Raw genomic sequence first — 13,922 nt, 5'->3', positions numbered from 1 at the left:
TAATAAACAAATCGTAGGAAAACGAAATAATAGTGGGACATAACATATCAAACATAAGGATATTCAAATCAGTCCATAATATTTTAGAAGCGACAATAGTCATTTGTCATCGACAACGGTCACGGAAATAATAGATATGATATCTAGCTATACTTCTCTTATATAGCAAAATTTACAGTAAAACAAAAGAAGTAAAAGATTTTCCATCAAACACTAAGTGATACTTTAGAACTAACAGACATTTATTAAAAGGTTAAATGGCTTAGTGTATTGCCACAACCACAAAAAAAGTATTGTTTACGAGTCATCTTATAGTTATATAGCCAGACAGACATATTCAACAAATGGTGAAAATTGCAAAATAGCTACAGTGACGATGGAAGATCACTATTAAAAAAGGGGTTCTTCGCATCAAAAATTGCTCACACAGACTATCTAGAATGATTCTGGCATCTTAAAATAAAATGAAAAGTTCAAAATGCAACATCAAGGGATAAACGATTCAGAAGCATTTAAAAGCATTCTCACTGGTGTATTATTGCTACTTAGTCGTTTTTACCAGGATTTCCTTCACATTTACCCAAATTTAATCGGTATAGGCATAGATTTACAAGATCTTGATGATTTGAATCTACCCGCTTAAATGACAAGATATTTATTTTAGTGTTCGCTTAACACGCTTAACACGGTCGCTTGCTCATTTTTTTGTTTTTTCTATGTGTTAAACGCCTTTCCATATAGTTAGGACCTACTTTTAAGAATTTCTTGGAATTTTCGAGAATCTCCAAAATGAAAGTTCTTGAAAGTGTTTTCAAAATTGAAATTCTTTAAATCAGGAATTACGAGATTTTCAAGTATTTCAAAAAGTTGAAGAATGTCTAGAAGTTTCAAGAACTTCAAGAATATTCCATGAAGAATTCGAGAATTTTCAAGAATTGCGAAAATCTTGAAGAATTGTGAGAATCTCTAAGAATTTTTGGGACTTCGAGAATCCTCAAGAATTTCGAGAATTGGCAAAGAAACATAACAATTGACGCGTTGTTCGAGCAGAATACAAGGAATCCAATTGTAATTAATTAGAAATAAAAATTTACAAAATTTGTGAAAAAAAATTCTCCTGATTTCCATCACCCATGATTCTCCCAGTTCCATCCCTGGTCTGATCTGCAGAAACTTTTACTTAATTATTATTCAAATGGTCAAATCTAGATAAGCCCCAGATAATTCCCCGAATCCTTTTTATCTCTGCATCACATATTATAATGTGAAATCTCTTGCGACATGTGCGGTAAGACCGAAGACGAACGAGAAGAAGGAGGAAAAAAATATGTGAACGGTTCTCTCTTGGGCAACGATTACATTAGGTACAAGGGATTAACTAAATTTTACATACTTTATGCTAATATTTTTGCATATTGTTCCTGAGCAAATATTTTGTGTTGTCGAACAAGGCATACATATTTTGCAATGATGTGCCTGCCTCATAATACGTTCGGTAAATATGGAATGCATTTTTTTTTTCGTTTGTCGAACTCATGCCAGCCACAAAATATAATGTGAAAACATATTTGCAGAGGAAGAAAGGAAAAAGAAACTGGTTAAAAAATCGTATTAATATTTATATTTTTTTAGGACACAGCAGACGATGAGATTAAAATATGGTTATTATATATTGTTTACTACTTAATTTTTTGGTAGATGCACTTGAATTGTAAAGGATTATATTTTCTTTGTTCAGCATTTTGAAGATTTACTCAATGCAAGCAAATAGGAGACGACGAGATGTTGATTTTGTTGCAGAAAAATACGTTATTACGAGTAATTTCATGTAAAAATTGAATGAATTTGTAACAAAATTTGAATGGAAAACTGTTTGAATATTCCGTGAATAAAGAACAACAACAACCTAATTCCATAAACTTTCATTCATAAAATATTTTACAAATTTATTGCAAATTCCATAGTATTAAATGGCTTTCACCAAATCCAATGCTCATAACACTAATATGCAACCATGTATGATCCGAGGCATGTATCGATATGGCCAGAAAATATTACATTTCAATTAAAAAATAGGAAATTACACATCACCTTTTCAGAGACCTCAAATACTTCAATTTCTCTTTGAATTCCAATTGATTTTCCAATAAAATGTAGCGCAATGTCCGTTCTACATAAATATGTTTTCGGTCCCAAAAATGCAATCCACCTAACGGACACTTTTACCGCATATACATGAACTCGTAATTTAAATTACATTCAAATATGTTCGCATTGCACATTTAAATGCATTGCAAATTAATGCTTTACTACCTCGGCCAGCCTATTAGTGCACACGAGAACACTTTCATTAAATTTCATTGGAGTAATTAAGCAATATGTGTTCGATTGTCAGAAGACATTTTTGGCCATTTAACCGTTAATTGATATAGGTTTGATTGCTTTTTCGAAAAATAATTTCAAACGAAAGGTATTCAGAGCCGATTGATTTTTGGTTTATTTTGGAATTGGAATGCAATTTAGGCCACCGAAATTGAGGTACGATGTAATTAAGAGAAACAAAATCATAACCCGAAATTGGTTCAGAGATTTAATTTGAACGATACAATCGTATATGGACTGATCGATCTTACAATCGATTTCCAAACAAATTATGAAGGTCTTACGTCATGTCACTTGTCTCTCTTTGTTGTTTTACAGGATTTCCGGGAGTATTTTTCAGATACTGCTTTGCACACGTAAAAAATCTCACTTTCTTTTCTGCTGTCCCTGGCTGGTTCTCTGATTTCTTTCATTTCATATGCTATTTCAACTATAGCAAATGAAGGAAATCAGAGCCACCAAGAAGAACAGGACAGTTTAGTTAGGAAAAGGGGATTTTTTAAGTGTGCAAAACAGCAATGAAAATCAGGGAAATGTGGAGAAAGTATCGTGGTCGGGAGATCTCTTAGGAAAGGTGTAGTGAATGCTGCTCAAATTGGAAGGGAAAAATCGTTATGTGAAACTGAATATGTAATTTGTAGAAAGAGAATAACAAAATATTTTGAACAAAATTTCCTTTAAAGGGTTGCGTAAAATACTCGGAAGGTAACAAATCCATCAGGTAATTTTCGACTGCAAGTTGATTGAAGCGCTTAGTTGTCTGCAAAAATATTTTTACTGTCGTCGTTTTGTGTATCGTTATGTCACATTTTTGCTTCATGATCCCTTAACATATTTACTCTGCTGTAAAAAACTTATTTGATTGCATCCGATAAACTAATTTGGAGTAGATCGCATCTGAAAACTCATAAACTTTTCATTTCCTTTTTTAGTTCCAATTCTTTTTATGAACATGCACCACCGGAATCGATTGATTATAATCATTTCTAGATTTACTAAGCAAGATTAAACGCACATTAAAAATGTATAGTTATAGGTACGTTCATATAAAGAAAATGATACTGTACCCTAAAGTGTTAGTATCGACTCAATCTTCTCAACTTCCAACACGCCGAAAATGATATTCAAGCTTGCCAGTTTGTGGATTGTAGCATTGATTCTGATAGTATGTTCTATCGGTGGTACCTGTGGTCAAACGGAGAGTAAGTGTACAATGGTGTTCTCATTCACGTTTAAGATCAATAGTTATTAGCAATTTTTCAGATGAAAAGTGTACAGCGTTAGAAGTTTCAAATACAAAATTTGTATGCAAGAGCGAATGTGGAGCTGGTGTCGAATCACTCGTTGGAACGTGTGGCGCTGGATATAAGTGTTGTTTCACTGGTCACTTACAGATCCAGTTTCATATTTTGTAGCCGGTTCGGGGCAAATTCGTAGCCCAGTCAAATATTGAAAATTGAAATTGATTGATTTGAAAAATTATTAAAAGTTGGCAAGTGTTCAGTTCAGACATGACTCTTCCGACCTATGTTTTTGGATTCGGCCTAGGCTTCGACGTTAAGGCTATCGACGGAGAAAGGTAGTGAAATTGAAAGTCTTTGATCGGCTCGCACCAGTTTCGCGTGGTGCGAAAAGCTGTTCACAAAGTTTTGTTAAGATAATCAAAAAGAGGGTGCTCAAATATTAGAAAAAGGTTTACATACAGTCTTAATTGAACGAAATGAATGTTGCGCAAATGTATCTTAGCCGAAAATTGGCGAGGCGACATTTCCACACGGTCGATATCGTCAGGAACGTCCATAAAACGATAATAGTCCAGAACGTTTAGGTGACAAATTTTCGAACGATAATATCGTTTTTTGACCGTAATATCGTTCCAGACAATATTGACCCGCCACCCAAAAAATTTGCTGCTTATAATCAGTCGTACTTTCTGAACAATCCCGTCGTCGTACCGTGTCATCGAATTTAAATGCTTTGATTTGTTGATAGTTACGTAACAAGCATAACAAGTTTAAGTCGTATGCTCTTTTATGCTTTAGATATTTCTGGAGAGTAAAAGCTAGCAATCACTCACTAGTTAACATCTGTTACAATGCCCTGATTTATTTCTCTAATTTAGGTACAAGTAGTGAGACTTTAAATGTAACGATCTCAAGCACTTTAACTTTATTACGAATCTTACCTCAGAATCACACTCTGAGCACTCTGAGGTAAGATTCGTAATAAAGTTAAGTCTTCAAACGATGTACTTTAATATGTCCGGAGTATAATCAAAGTCAGTTATAAGCACAGCCCAATCAGCAAATAAAAAAAAATCAGAATCGCTTTCTTATGTCAAAAAAAGCGTTCTGCTCGATTCAGAACTTTTTTGATTTTTGACGATTGGATATGATTAAGGATTAAGGATTAAGTGAGCTTCCATCAGTTTTTTCGACTTGTTTTTAAGGATAGTTGAAGCCTAAGAGGTCAGTTTTACACTAAAACCGGTTTTTACCGGTATTTACCGATTCAAAACACCAAAAAAAAAATTTAGTTAGGAAAATCTGGCCCAATCATATCCAATCGGCAAAGATCAAAAAAGTTCTGAATCGAGGAGGATGACATAAGAACCCGGACTATGAATTGAAAGAGTTAATTTTGATTTTCCAACAAAAGTACGGTTTGGATTTTTAGACCCGTACGAAGTACTGGGGTCTGTCCGTCTGTCTGTCTGCACGATAACTTGAGTAAAACGCATCCGATTTTGAAAATTCTTTTTTTTCCCGTTTGGTAATGTCAAAAGACAGGCTAAGTTCGAAGATGAGTGATTTTGGATCGACCCCTCCCGAGCTGTGGCCCAATAAGTGCTTTACGGTTTTTCGAAGATATCTCCGGACATTTAAACGTTAAACTTGTAAGTGATACGTCAAATAAAAGGTATTTACAATACCGATCGACAAAAAAAAAGTTTATGGAAATCGGATGACCTGTGAGTTAGACCCCTTGGTGTGAAACAGGCACAGGGCGGCAAGCAGTTTTTGCTTGTAGGTCGGCCAAATTTGAACATATTTCGTTCGTTTTACCTTTATTAGATAGGTATTGACCGTACCAATCAGGGGAAAAAAAAATTATGAAATTATGTTCTCCGGAGCGTGAGCTAGGTCTCTTGGAGTGAGCTCTTATCTGGCTACTCGGCCGTACAGTGAACGTGGAGTATTTTGTCAATATCTCGAGTAAATTTTGACCGAATTTCATGAATTTTTTTTTGTTTGAAAGGTATTAACGAATGTAAAGCGTCTGTACTATTTCCGGTCTCCTAACAAAATGGCTGCCGGCGGCCATATTGGATTTTATTAAAAGTGAAACATCTTGGGAAAAATGGTACTAAGAGAGTTTCTGTTAACATGGAAATAATGTGTTATGTGTGTGGGGTTTCAGGGATTCCATATATGGACATCTATATATACCTATATACAGCTATATTGAGCTATATACAGGCATATAGAGCTATATAATAGCATATATTTATCTGTGAAATGTTTATTTATAGCGAAATATAGTTAAATATAGCGGTATATAGCTGTTTAAATAGGAATTTATGAAATTTGTCTTCGTACGGGGCTGTCTATATTGCCTCCGGCAATTTAGTTGTATATGATAACAAGGCAGAGAGTGGATAATGTAAGTGATTTTAAAGGGAGAATAGTTTTTCAGCAGAGAAGAAAATGAAGTAAGAAAAATGAAGAGTTTCACATTAAAGGCTTTTGATACGAATAGGTGTTTCGTACGGGTCGGCGTTAGCTATGTTTTTTGTTTAAATTGATATTATGAACTGGAAACTATTTTTAGGCACACATTTTCTCAATAGTAATTTTAGTTCGAAAGAGCTTTCGGTGAAGCTGTGTAGCAATCAAAGCTTATTCGAGAATTGAGTCGTAATTGATGAAAATATGCCTTATACTCTTACATATAAATAGTGCAGGTTTACAACTTCTATTCCATGCCATTCTTCAATCTTCATGCGGTCAGAATTCGCATTCTGAGTACCAAAGCCTAATAATGTTTACCCCATCCTTCCTCGCTTACCAGAGTATTCATGTAATTTATTCTTATCTTTTTTGATTCAATTGTTAATCATATTCTGTTACGACAACTATTATTGACTCCACACAGATAACATTCGATTTGCATATCATTATCGATAACGTGAAAGAAACTTCGTTTATATTTGTTTCCATATTTAGACTGGATTAGACTAGACATGTTGATAAACAAAATGTTATCTAAATAGTTGTAAAGAATGGACAGATGACATACGATGACCATGACGAGAAATTGCACATTTTTGTGATAGGCGATCTTGTAAATTCATTTCAAGATATTGGTTGCTCAGCTCGAGCACTAAGATTCAACTGATGACCTTATGATCTAATGATCTTATCTGGAATATGATATTACATAGCACATTAGTGCTATAAGGATAATAAAGAGATTTGGAGGCTGATGAGATCATACTATTGTCTGCGCTTCTTTTATAAAGAAAGATGAACCGCTTTTGTTGTATAAGTTGAAACAATCTTAAGCTCTCGATGACGCGTTTCGAACACAGTAGAGTAAAGTAAACCAGGTAGGAGCAGAGGAAGCAAATACATTCAAAGGAGGGACATAAATCTCGTTAAAATCGCTTACGTATTCGTTTCATTCATTTGTATAATGCATTAAACTCACTCGCTCTTGCCTGGTTAACTTCAAGCAAGTGGTTTCGAATCACTAAAAACTTGCGAAACCAGTGGTAATACTTGACGCACTAAATTATGATGGATATTGTCAAATCAGAGCTGGACCTGAGTTGTACTGAACATCGTGTAATCTGACATAATATGACGCAAGCAAAGTTTTAACATAAAATCCATCTAAGGTCTAAATCTTCATACAAATCATGATGAAAACTGCTTCGTCCTAGATTGAAATTTAAAGAAAAAACTTTTTTTGACTGAGTAAGTTGACTACTTAATAGAGTGGCTTAGGTCCGGACTGAACCCCTAGGCAATGTATGAAAAAGAAACGTAAGACCCGAAAAACTGAAAATTGTAAACAAAAATTGAACCCGATAGCCTAGTTGGCCAGTCCGGGTCTAACAGTGCTTCAGATCAACACACTCCAAAAACAAGCAAAGGAACAGATTTTATTAGCTTTCATTTGGCCTCTTATTTTGTATGAATTCAAATTCTGTTCTTTTGCCTGTTCTTGGAGTGCATTTTTCAGATCCAAGAATTTTCAAAATTTTCGACAAATTAAGTTAGGGCATGCAGACCAGTTAGTCTTAATCGACGTGAAACAATATTCTAAGCGGCGTCTCCAGAATGCCCCGATTTTTTTATAAGTTCATCATCTAGACATCGAAACGTACAGCCAACCTTAAAAAAATTACGAAAGGCCAACATTTTTGATTTTACACTGTTGTAAGATATTTCTATAAATCGAATATATGGTTCTAGCTAACGGTCAGCTCAAGCCAATTTATATTTATGGCGGCTATAAACGGCCTCAGTCCAGTTTATTATTTTAACAAAACTAATTTTATATGAAAATATCTTCGTATTTTTGAAACATACCGTAGACCAACTTTTTGCTTAGAATAACGTTCTGCATCGAAAAAGTTGAAATACCCATACCCCCGGTCGTACCTAATTATATTTTAGTATAATCGGATCATCATTTGTCTTAGCAAATTACTTTCGTAACTATTTATGACCGTCTTAACATCATAACTGGTTTCCCAATAAAAATAAGTTGTAAAACACAAAAATACAGACGCATTTTCGCCGTTATAAAAAACGTAAAAGTCGGAAATAAGAGATCATCGGATGCACTTTCTAAGATATAGTTATAATAATCGTGTCAATGAGAAAGCAACAGTGAACTCTTCCAACTCATTCTAATTCATTTCCTTAAAAACTATCTAATCACAAGAAAGTACCTCCCCCATAAACACAAATCAACGTCAATTCGCCTAACATTGTCATCATATGCATCAACCTAAAATATGCAAGACTCTGACCTACGCACCATGTAATCGAATACCCTTTTCGCACAACATATAGAATAACATAGAAATAATAGAAATAGAAAAACGAAATGAAAATTTTGCGACGACCTCATTGGCTGAAATTTTTGCTCAACATTTTTATAAATGAGTGGGTCATTGCAAAATTTTGGTCAGTTTGGTGCAAAATTTATTACCTGTCGCATACAGTGTGCACTTAGAGGTCGTCGAAGAAAGTTGTAATTCGTAGTACGAATTGTTTTTTTTGGGCAAAAGACGAAAAATTTGGGAAAATCTCAAAGTTTTTAAAAGTTTTGAAAAAAAAAAGTTTTTGTGTTTAATTTTGGGTGGAATCGACAATGAAAATTAAGGATCGCAAATATTTTGTGGATATTAAAACTGGTAAGCAATTTTTTTGAATTTTTCGCAATTTTTTGAATTTTCGCAATTTTTTGAATTTTTTATTTTTGAATTTTCTGAATTGTGATTTTGTCGAGTTACGAGTTTTGTTGATCTGTGCCGAAAGATTTTTTGTAATTTTAAGAATTTTAGGCTCTTTGCTTAACAAGTGTAGGAAAAGACTGTGCCACGAAGACTGTTTTTGCGTTTACTCTCACAGTATTATAAAAAACCTTTAACTTGTCCACAAAAATAGTAATTTACCTAAAAAGGGCTCAAATAGTAGAATCTCCGTGTTGTTGGTCCAAGGCGAAGCCGAGGTCAATAAACACACTAAGACGAGTCTTTTCGTATTTCCATCTTAAGTTGTGTAATGTTGAGAGCGTCGAAAAGTACGCTTTTCGACGCATGGAGCATAAAAAAATATTTGTCGAGTACACTCACACACGAGTACGTGCAAAAAACAAAAATCAGAATCCTATCGAATCAGTGACGATCCGCTTGTCAAAAGAACAGTACGTAACCCAATTTCTTAATCTGTTAATTTATATGTGACGTCGATAAAGTAATTGAGGTCGTTGATAAACGTAGTCGTACAGTTCAGAGGTAATAGTCCGAGGTCCTAATATTTTAATTTGAAGAGTTATAAATTAGTGAAATAAAATTCTGATGAAAAATTCAATTTTGTGGATCACATTTTTTTCATAATTTTTCATAATTGAAAGGTCAATTTAGTATAACCTTTATCTGTCGCACAACATCTTCGCTAGAACAATTCTATGAAAATTTCAAACTTTTTTTGCATTCGATTTGACTTACCAATTTTCTTCTTTTCAATTACAGAAACCATGACAGATACCACATCATACTCTCATCCAATGAAAAAATCTTACCAACCTCTGGACCTATCAGTTCGATGTGATTCCGTCGATACGTATAAAACATTGTCACCGTACAGTACCGGCAGCGGTTCACCGCCTATGGAAACTTCGCCAGACAAAAACAATCATGATCGTTCTGCCACGTATTCCGATCATTCTCTACAAGAATCTTCATATCCACCGTTTCTGAAAGATTTTACCAATACGTATCCATGCCAGAAACGCGACTCACCATCACCGGATCAATTATATTATACTAAGCAACACAATCAGCCAACATGCAATATAGCGCCGTACATGTTACAAGCAGCAGCGCTACAGCAACGTCTTTCACAGCATACCCCGCCAGCTGAAGATGATTCGTCGGAGACATTGAACAAGCAAATGGGCAATTCGTATCCGTACCAAATGATCGTCGGACGGGATGGAAAATTATCCCGACCGTTTAAAGCTTATCCGAGAGATCCATTTAGTATGGCTTCGTTGTCGCTTGTGAACAGCCAGTCAGCGGAGAAATTCGAAATGTTTCGTATGAAAATGTTGAAGCACATACACGCTGCAAATGGTGGTCAGCCGACCGTATCAAATCCGAAAATGCGACGAACATCATCGAGAGCTGAAAGTACCAGTAATTTGGACATTGAGACAATCACAAATAACAATAACTCCGACTCATCGACCAGTGGTGTTAAGGATAGCGCATACTATGAACGACGAAAAAAGAACAATGCTGCGGCTAAGAAGTCAAGAGATCGCCGAAGGATCAAAGAAGACGAAATAGCGATCCGAGCAACGTTTTTGGAAAATGAAAACCGCGAATTGCAAGCTGAACTCATTTCGTCCAGAAATCAGATCACCGAAATGAAAATGGAAATAGCTACACTTCATAAGAAAATGGCTATGCAAGGTGCGGGACAGTGATTTCCAAAGAAATATATATTTGGTTTGTCGATGTGTCGGTCGAGATTGTGATTTAGTCTTAAAAATAATTAGGTTTTAACTTTTAACCCGATGATTAATGGTTTTAATTTTTAATTCACTTTGATCGGGCGTGTGATTCTTATTCTTGTCGATTTTCAAATTGTATACATTAATGCAGGTAAAAATCGAACGAATAACTGTAATTTTGGTCTGTACAAATAAATATTTTATTTTGACGCTTTAAAGCTTTGTTGCTCCATATTTCAATTATCTGTTCCAGCGACTATATTCTATCGCAAAAATGAGATACGAAATTATAAAATGACGGAACCTTTGGTGAGTATAATTAAGTCATAGCCCATATAAGAAACATGAGTTGAATAGTCATCGAATAAAAGAAAAATCAAGAGATCAAAAGGTAAATAAACTTAGGTTAAGCGCTGTCAACTGGTTCTTGAGTCACATTTTCAAACAGTCTAAGATAGGGGTTCGGTTTAGCTTCCGGGTCATTGTTCATGTTCCTTTGGTTCGGTCCACGATAACCAGACTCTCCATCTACTTCATGAGACATAGCGTTGACCAACGGTTAACAATCTTCGTTCAGATGTTAATGCTTTGGACTAAATAGCCTCAATGCAACTTAAGTTTAAAATTGCTAAACATTCCATAATGCAATTGAAAATCATTTAATTGCGAAGAACCACAAGAAAATTCAACTGTAGATTCGACAGTCCATGAGATTATCTACTTTTACATGCTTCCATGCATGCTTCGAATTTCATCAACTTTCGACGGCCTTAACATGTAATAGTATATTACTTCCGAGGTTCCAAGTTGTTTATTTGATAAGTGGGGTGTATTCCCAACTTGTCAAATAACAACTTGGAACCTCGTAAGTACAATGCTTTACGTGATTAGGAAATGTAAATGAAAATGAAACATGCCGTAAAATTAATTACATAACTCGGGTTGAAAGTGAAAAGTCATGTTTTTAGGTCTTTTTTCCATAGGAAAAAATACCCTATTGTGGACACTTTGTCTGTCTGTCTGTCGGGTGTTCCAACTTTATGAAAATTTTGGAACATATTATTTGATAATGCAATGTCACTACAGTGAACGACATCTCAAATGTCTCACTGTCATTTTTTTCAGAGAATGTCATTGTGAATTTGCAATGACACAATAAAATTCTCAGAAAAATTTGACAGTGAGACATTTGAGATGTCGTTCACTGTATGAGCAAATCAACACCAGGCAAATAATAATTATTTGTTATCTGATAATTGATAGCTGATAGTTGGCATTGCAATTCGAAAACTTGGTATTTGGTAGTTGACTACAAAACGTAATTTTCGGCAGAGACGTTTACTATTCGAGAGCTGATCACCGACTGATGAAAGTATTCTGCCTGCTTGTCTATTTAGATTCGAGTAGTTGGTAGTTGGTAGTTGTCAGCTGGATTGACATTGAAAATTGCAATGTCACTATGAGGAAATCAACACCAGGCAAATAATAATTATTTGTTATCTGATAATTGATAGCTGATAGTTGGCATTGCAATTCGAAAACTTGGTATTTGGTAGTTGACTACAAAACGTAATTTTCGGCAGAGACGTTTACTATTCGAGAGCTGATCACCGACTGATGAAAGTATTCTGCCTGCTTGTCTATTTAGATTCGAGTATTTGGTAGTTGGTAGTTGTCAGCTGGATTGACATTGAAAATTGCAATGAAACCATGAGGAAATCAACACCAGGCAAATAATAATTATTTGTTATCTGATAATTGATAGCTGATAGTTGGCATTGCAATTCGAAAACTTGGTATTTGGTAGTTGACTACAAAACGTAATTTTCGGCAGAGACGTTTACTATTCGAGAGCTGATCACCGACTGATGAAAGTATTCTGCCTGCTTGTCTATTTAGATTCGAGTATTTGGTAGTTGGTAGCTGTCAGCTGGATTGACATTGAAAATTGCAATGAAACCATGAGGAAATCAACACCAGGCAAATAATAATTATTTGTTATCTGATAATTGATAGCTGATAGTTGGCATTGCAATTCGAAAACTTGGTATTTGGTAGTTGACTACAAAACGTAATTTTCGGCAGAGACGTTTACTATTCGAGAGCTGCTCACCGACTGATGAAATTATTCTGCCTGCTTGTCTATTTAGATTCGAGTATTTGGTAGTTGTCAGCTGGATTGACATTGAAAATTGCAATGTCATTATGTGGAAATCAACACCAGGCAAATAATAATTATTTGTTATCTGATAATTGATAGCTGATAGTTGGCATTGCAATTCGAAAACTTGGTATTTGGTAGTTGACTACAAAACGTAATTTTCGGCAGAGACGTTTACTAGTCGAGAGCTGATCACCGACTGATGAAAGTATTCTGCCTGCTTGTCTATTTAGATTCGAGTATTTGGTAGTTGGTAGCTGTCAGCTGGATTGACATTGAAAATTGCAATGTCACTATGAGGAAATCAACACCAGGCAAATAATAATTATTTGTTATCTGATAATTGATAGCTGATAGTTGGCATTGCAATTCGAAAACTTGGTATTTGGTAGTTGACTACAAAACGTAATTTTCGGCAGAGACGTTTACTATTCGAGAGCTGATCACCGACTGATGAAATTATTCTGCCTGCTTGCCTATTTATAATTTGATAATTTGATAGTTGACTACCAAACTGGTAGTTGAATACCAAGATGATTGTTGAATAGTTGAGTTTGGTAGTTGAATACAAAATTGGTAGTTGACTACGAAACTGATAGAACGATGGTGGCGATGTTAACTGTTCAACAGCTGGATATCGACTGAAGAAACTATTCTTCCTGCTTGCCTATTTGTAACTCACGTATTTGGTAGTTGGTATCTCGAGAAGTGAGAAAATTGAGAGAAAGAAAAAAGACCTCACTAGGCTTATAGCCGGTCTATTCTTGTTGTGCTTTTATTGACTTCGACTTCGCCTCAGATCAACAATATTCACATGACAACTGGACTTTTTAGCTTTTTATCCTTTGTTATGTCTCTTAAATTACCAGAGTCGAAAAACAATTATTATAAATTCGAGGTGTGATCTGAGAGTGTATTGTAACCAGAGACCTGCATTTTGACAAAAAGACTGCTCATTCGGTTCGGGCTCATTAACTGAGTCAGCAAATTATGTATGTACCAGCTCAGAAGATAGTTCAGGTTTGCACGAGTTTGGGAAAGATTATTGATATGTTTTGAGTTTGAGTGTAGGAACGTACTTGTGCTCGCTCGATCGATCTGATATTTAATAGACTTGTTCAAA

At 35.0% G+C, this 13,922-nt stretch overlaps 1 protein-coding gene and 1 long non-coding RNA gene across 3 annotated transcripts; both read left to right on the top strand.

Moving 5' to 3' along the window:
* The first annotated feature begins 3,435 nt into the window (after positions 1-3,435).
* On the top strand, positions 3,436-3,897 carry LOC119073965. Its single transcript, XR_005087124.1, has 2 exons — positions 3,436-3,584; positions 3,646-3,897. It is a non-coding gene; the product is annotated as an uncharacterized LOC119073965 (long non-coding RNA).
* A 4,677-nt stretch (positions 3,898-8,574) lies between these two features.
* LOC119073958 (protein giant) lies at positions 8,575-10,856 on the top strand. Of its 2 annotated transcripts, none has more exons than XM_037179850.1 (2): positions 8,575-8,812; positions 9,653-10,856. In XM_037179850.1, exons 1-2 carry the CDS (start codon positions 8,770-8,772, stop codon positions 10,609-10,611), a joined length of 1,002 nt encoding a protein of 333 aa, XP_037035745.1. In that variant the 5' UTR covers positions 8,575-8,769; the 3' UTR covers positions 10,612-10,856. The 2 variants fall into 2 exon arrangements, with proteins under 2 accessions (XP_037035745.1, XP_037035756.1); XM_037179861.1 differs by lacking the exon at positions 8,575-8,812 and adding an exon at positions 9,291-9,415 and having other exon boundaries at positions 9,653-10,850.
* Positions 10,857-13,922: the final 3,066 nt, after the last annotated feature.

This window comes from Bradysia coprophila, chromosome II, assembly GCF_014529535.1.
Source record: "Bradysia coprophila strain Holo2 chromosome II, BU_Bcop_v1, whole genome shotgun sequence".
Lineage (NCBI taxonomy): Eukaryota > Metazoa > Arthropoda > Insecta > Diptera > Sciaridae > Bradysia > Bradysia coprophila.
The sequence above is the reverse complement of the archived record's forward strand: the minus strand, read 5'-3'. Positions and strand labels throughout refer to the sequence as shown.

What these genes read in the sequence shown, in the direction of transcription:
- LOC119073958 (XM_037179850.1), top strand. Translation starts at nt 8,770, where the DNA reads ATGAAAATTAAGGATCGCAAATATTTTGTGGATATTAAAACTG. An exon ending in TTTTGTGGATATTAAAACTG is followed by an intron (nt 8,813 to 9,652) that starts GTAAGCAATTTT and finishes TTTCAATTACAG; the next exon opens with AAACCATGACAGATACCACA.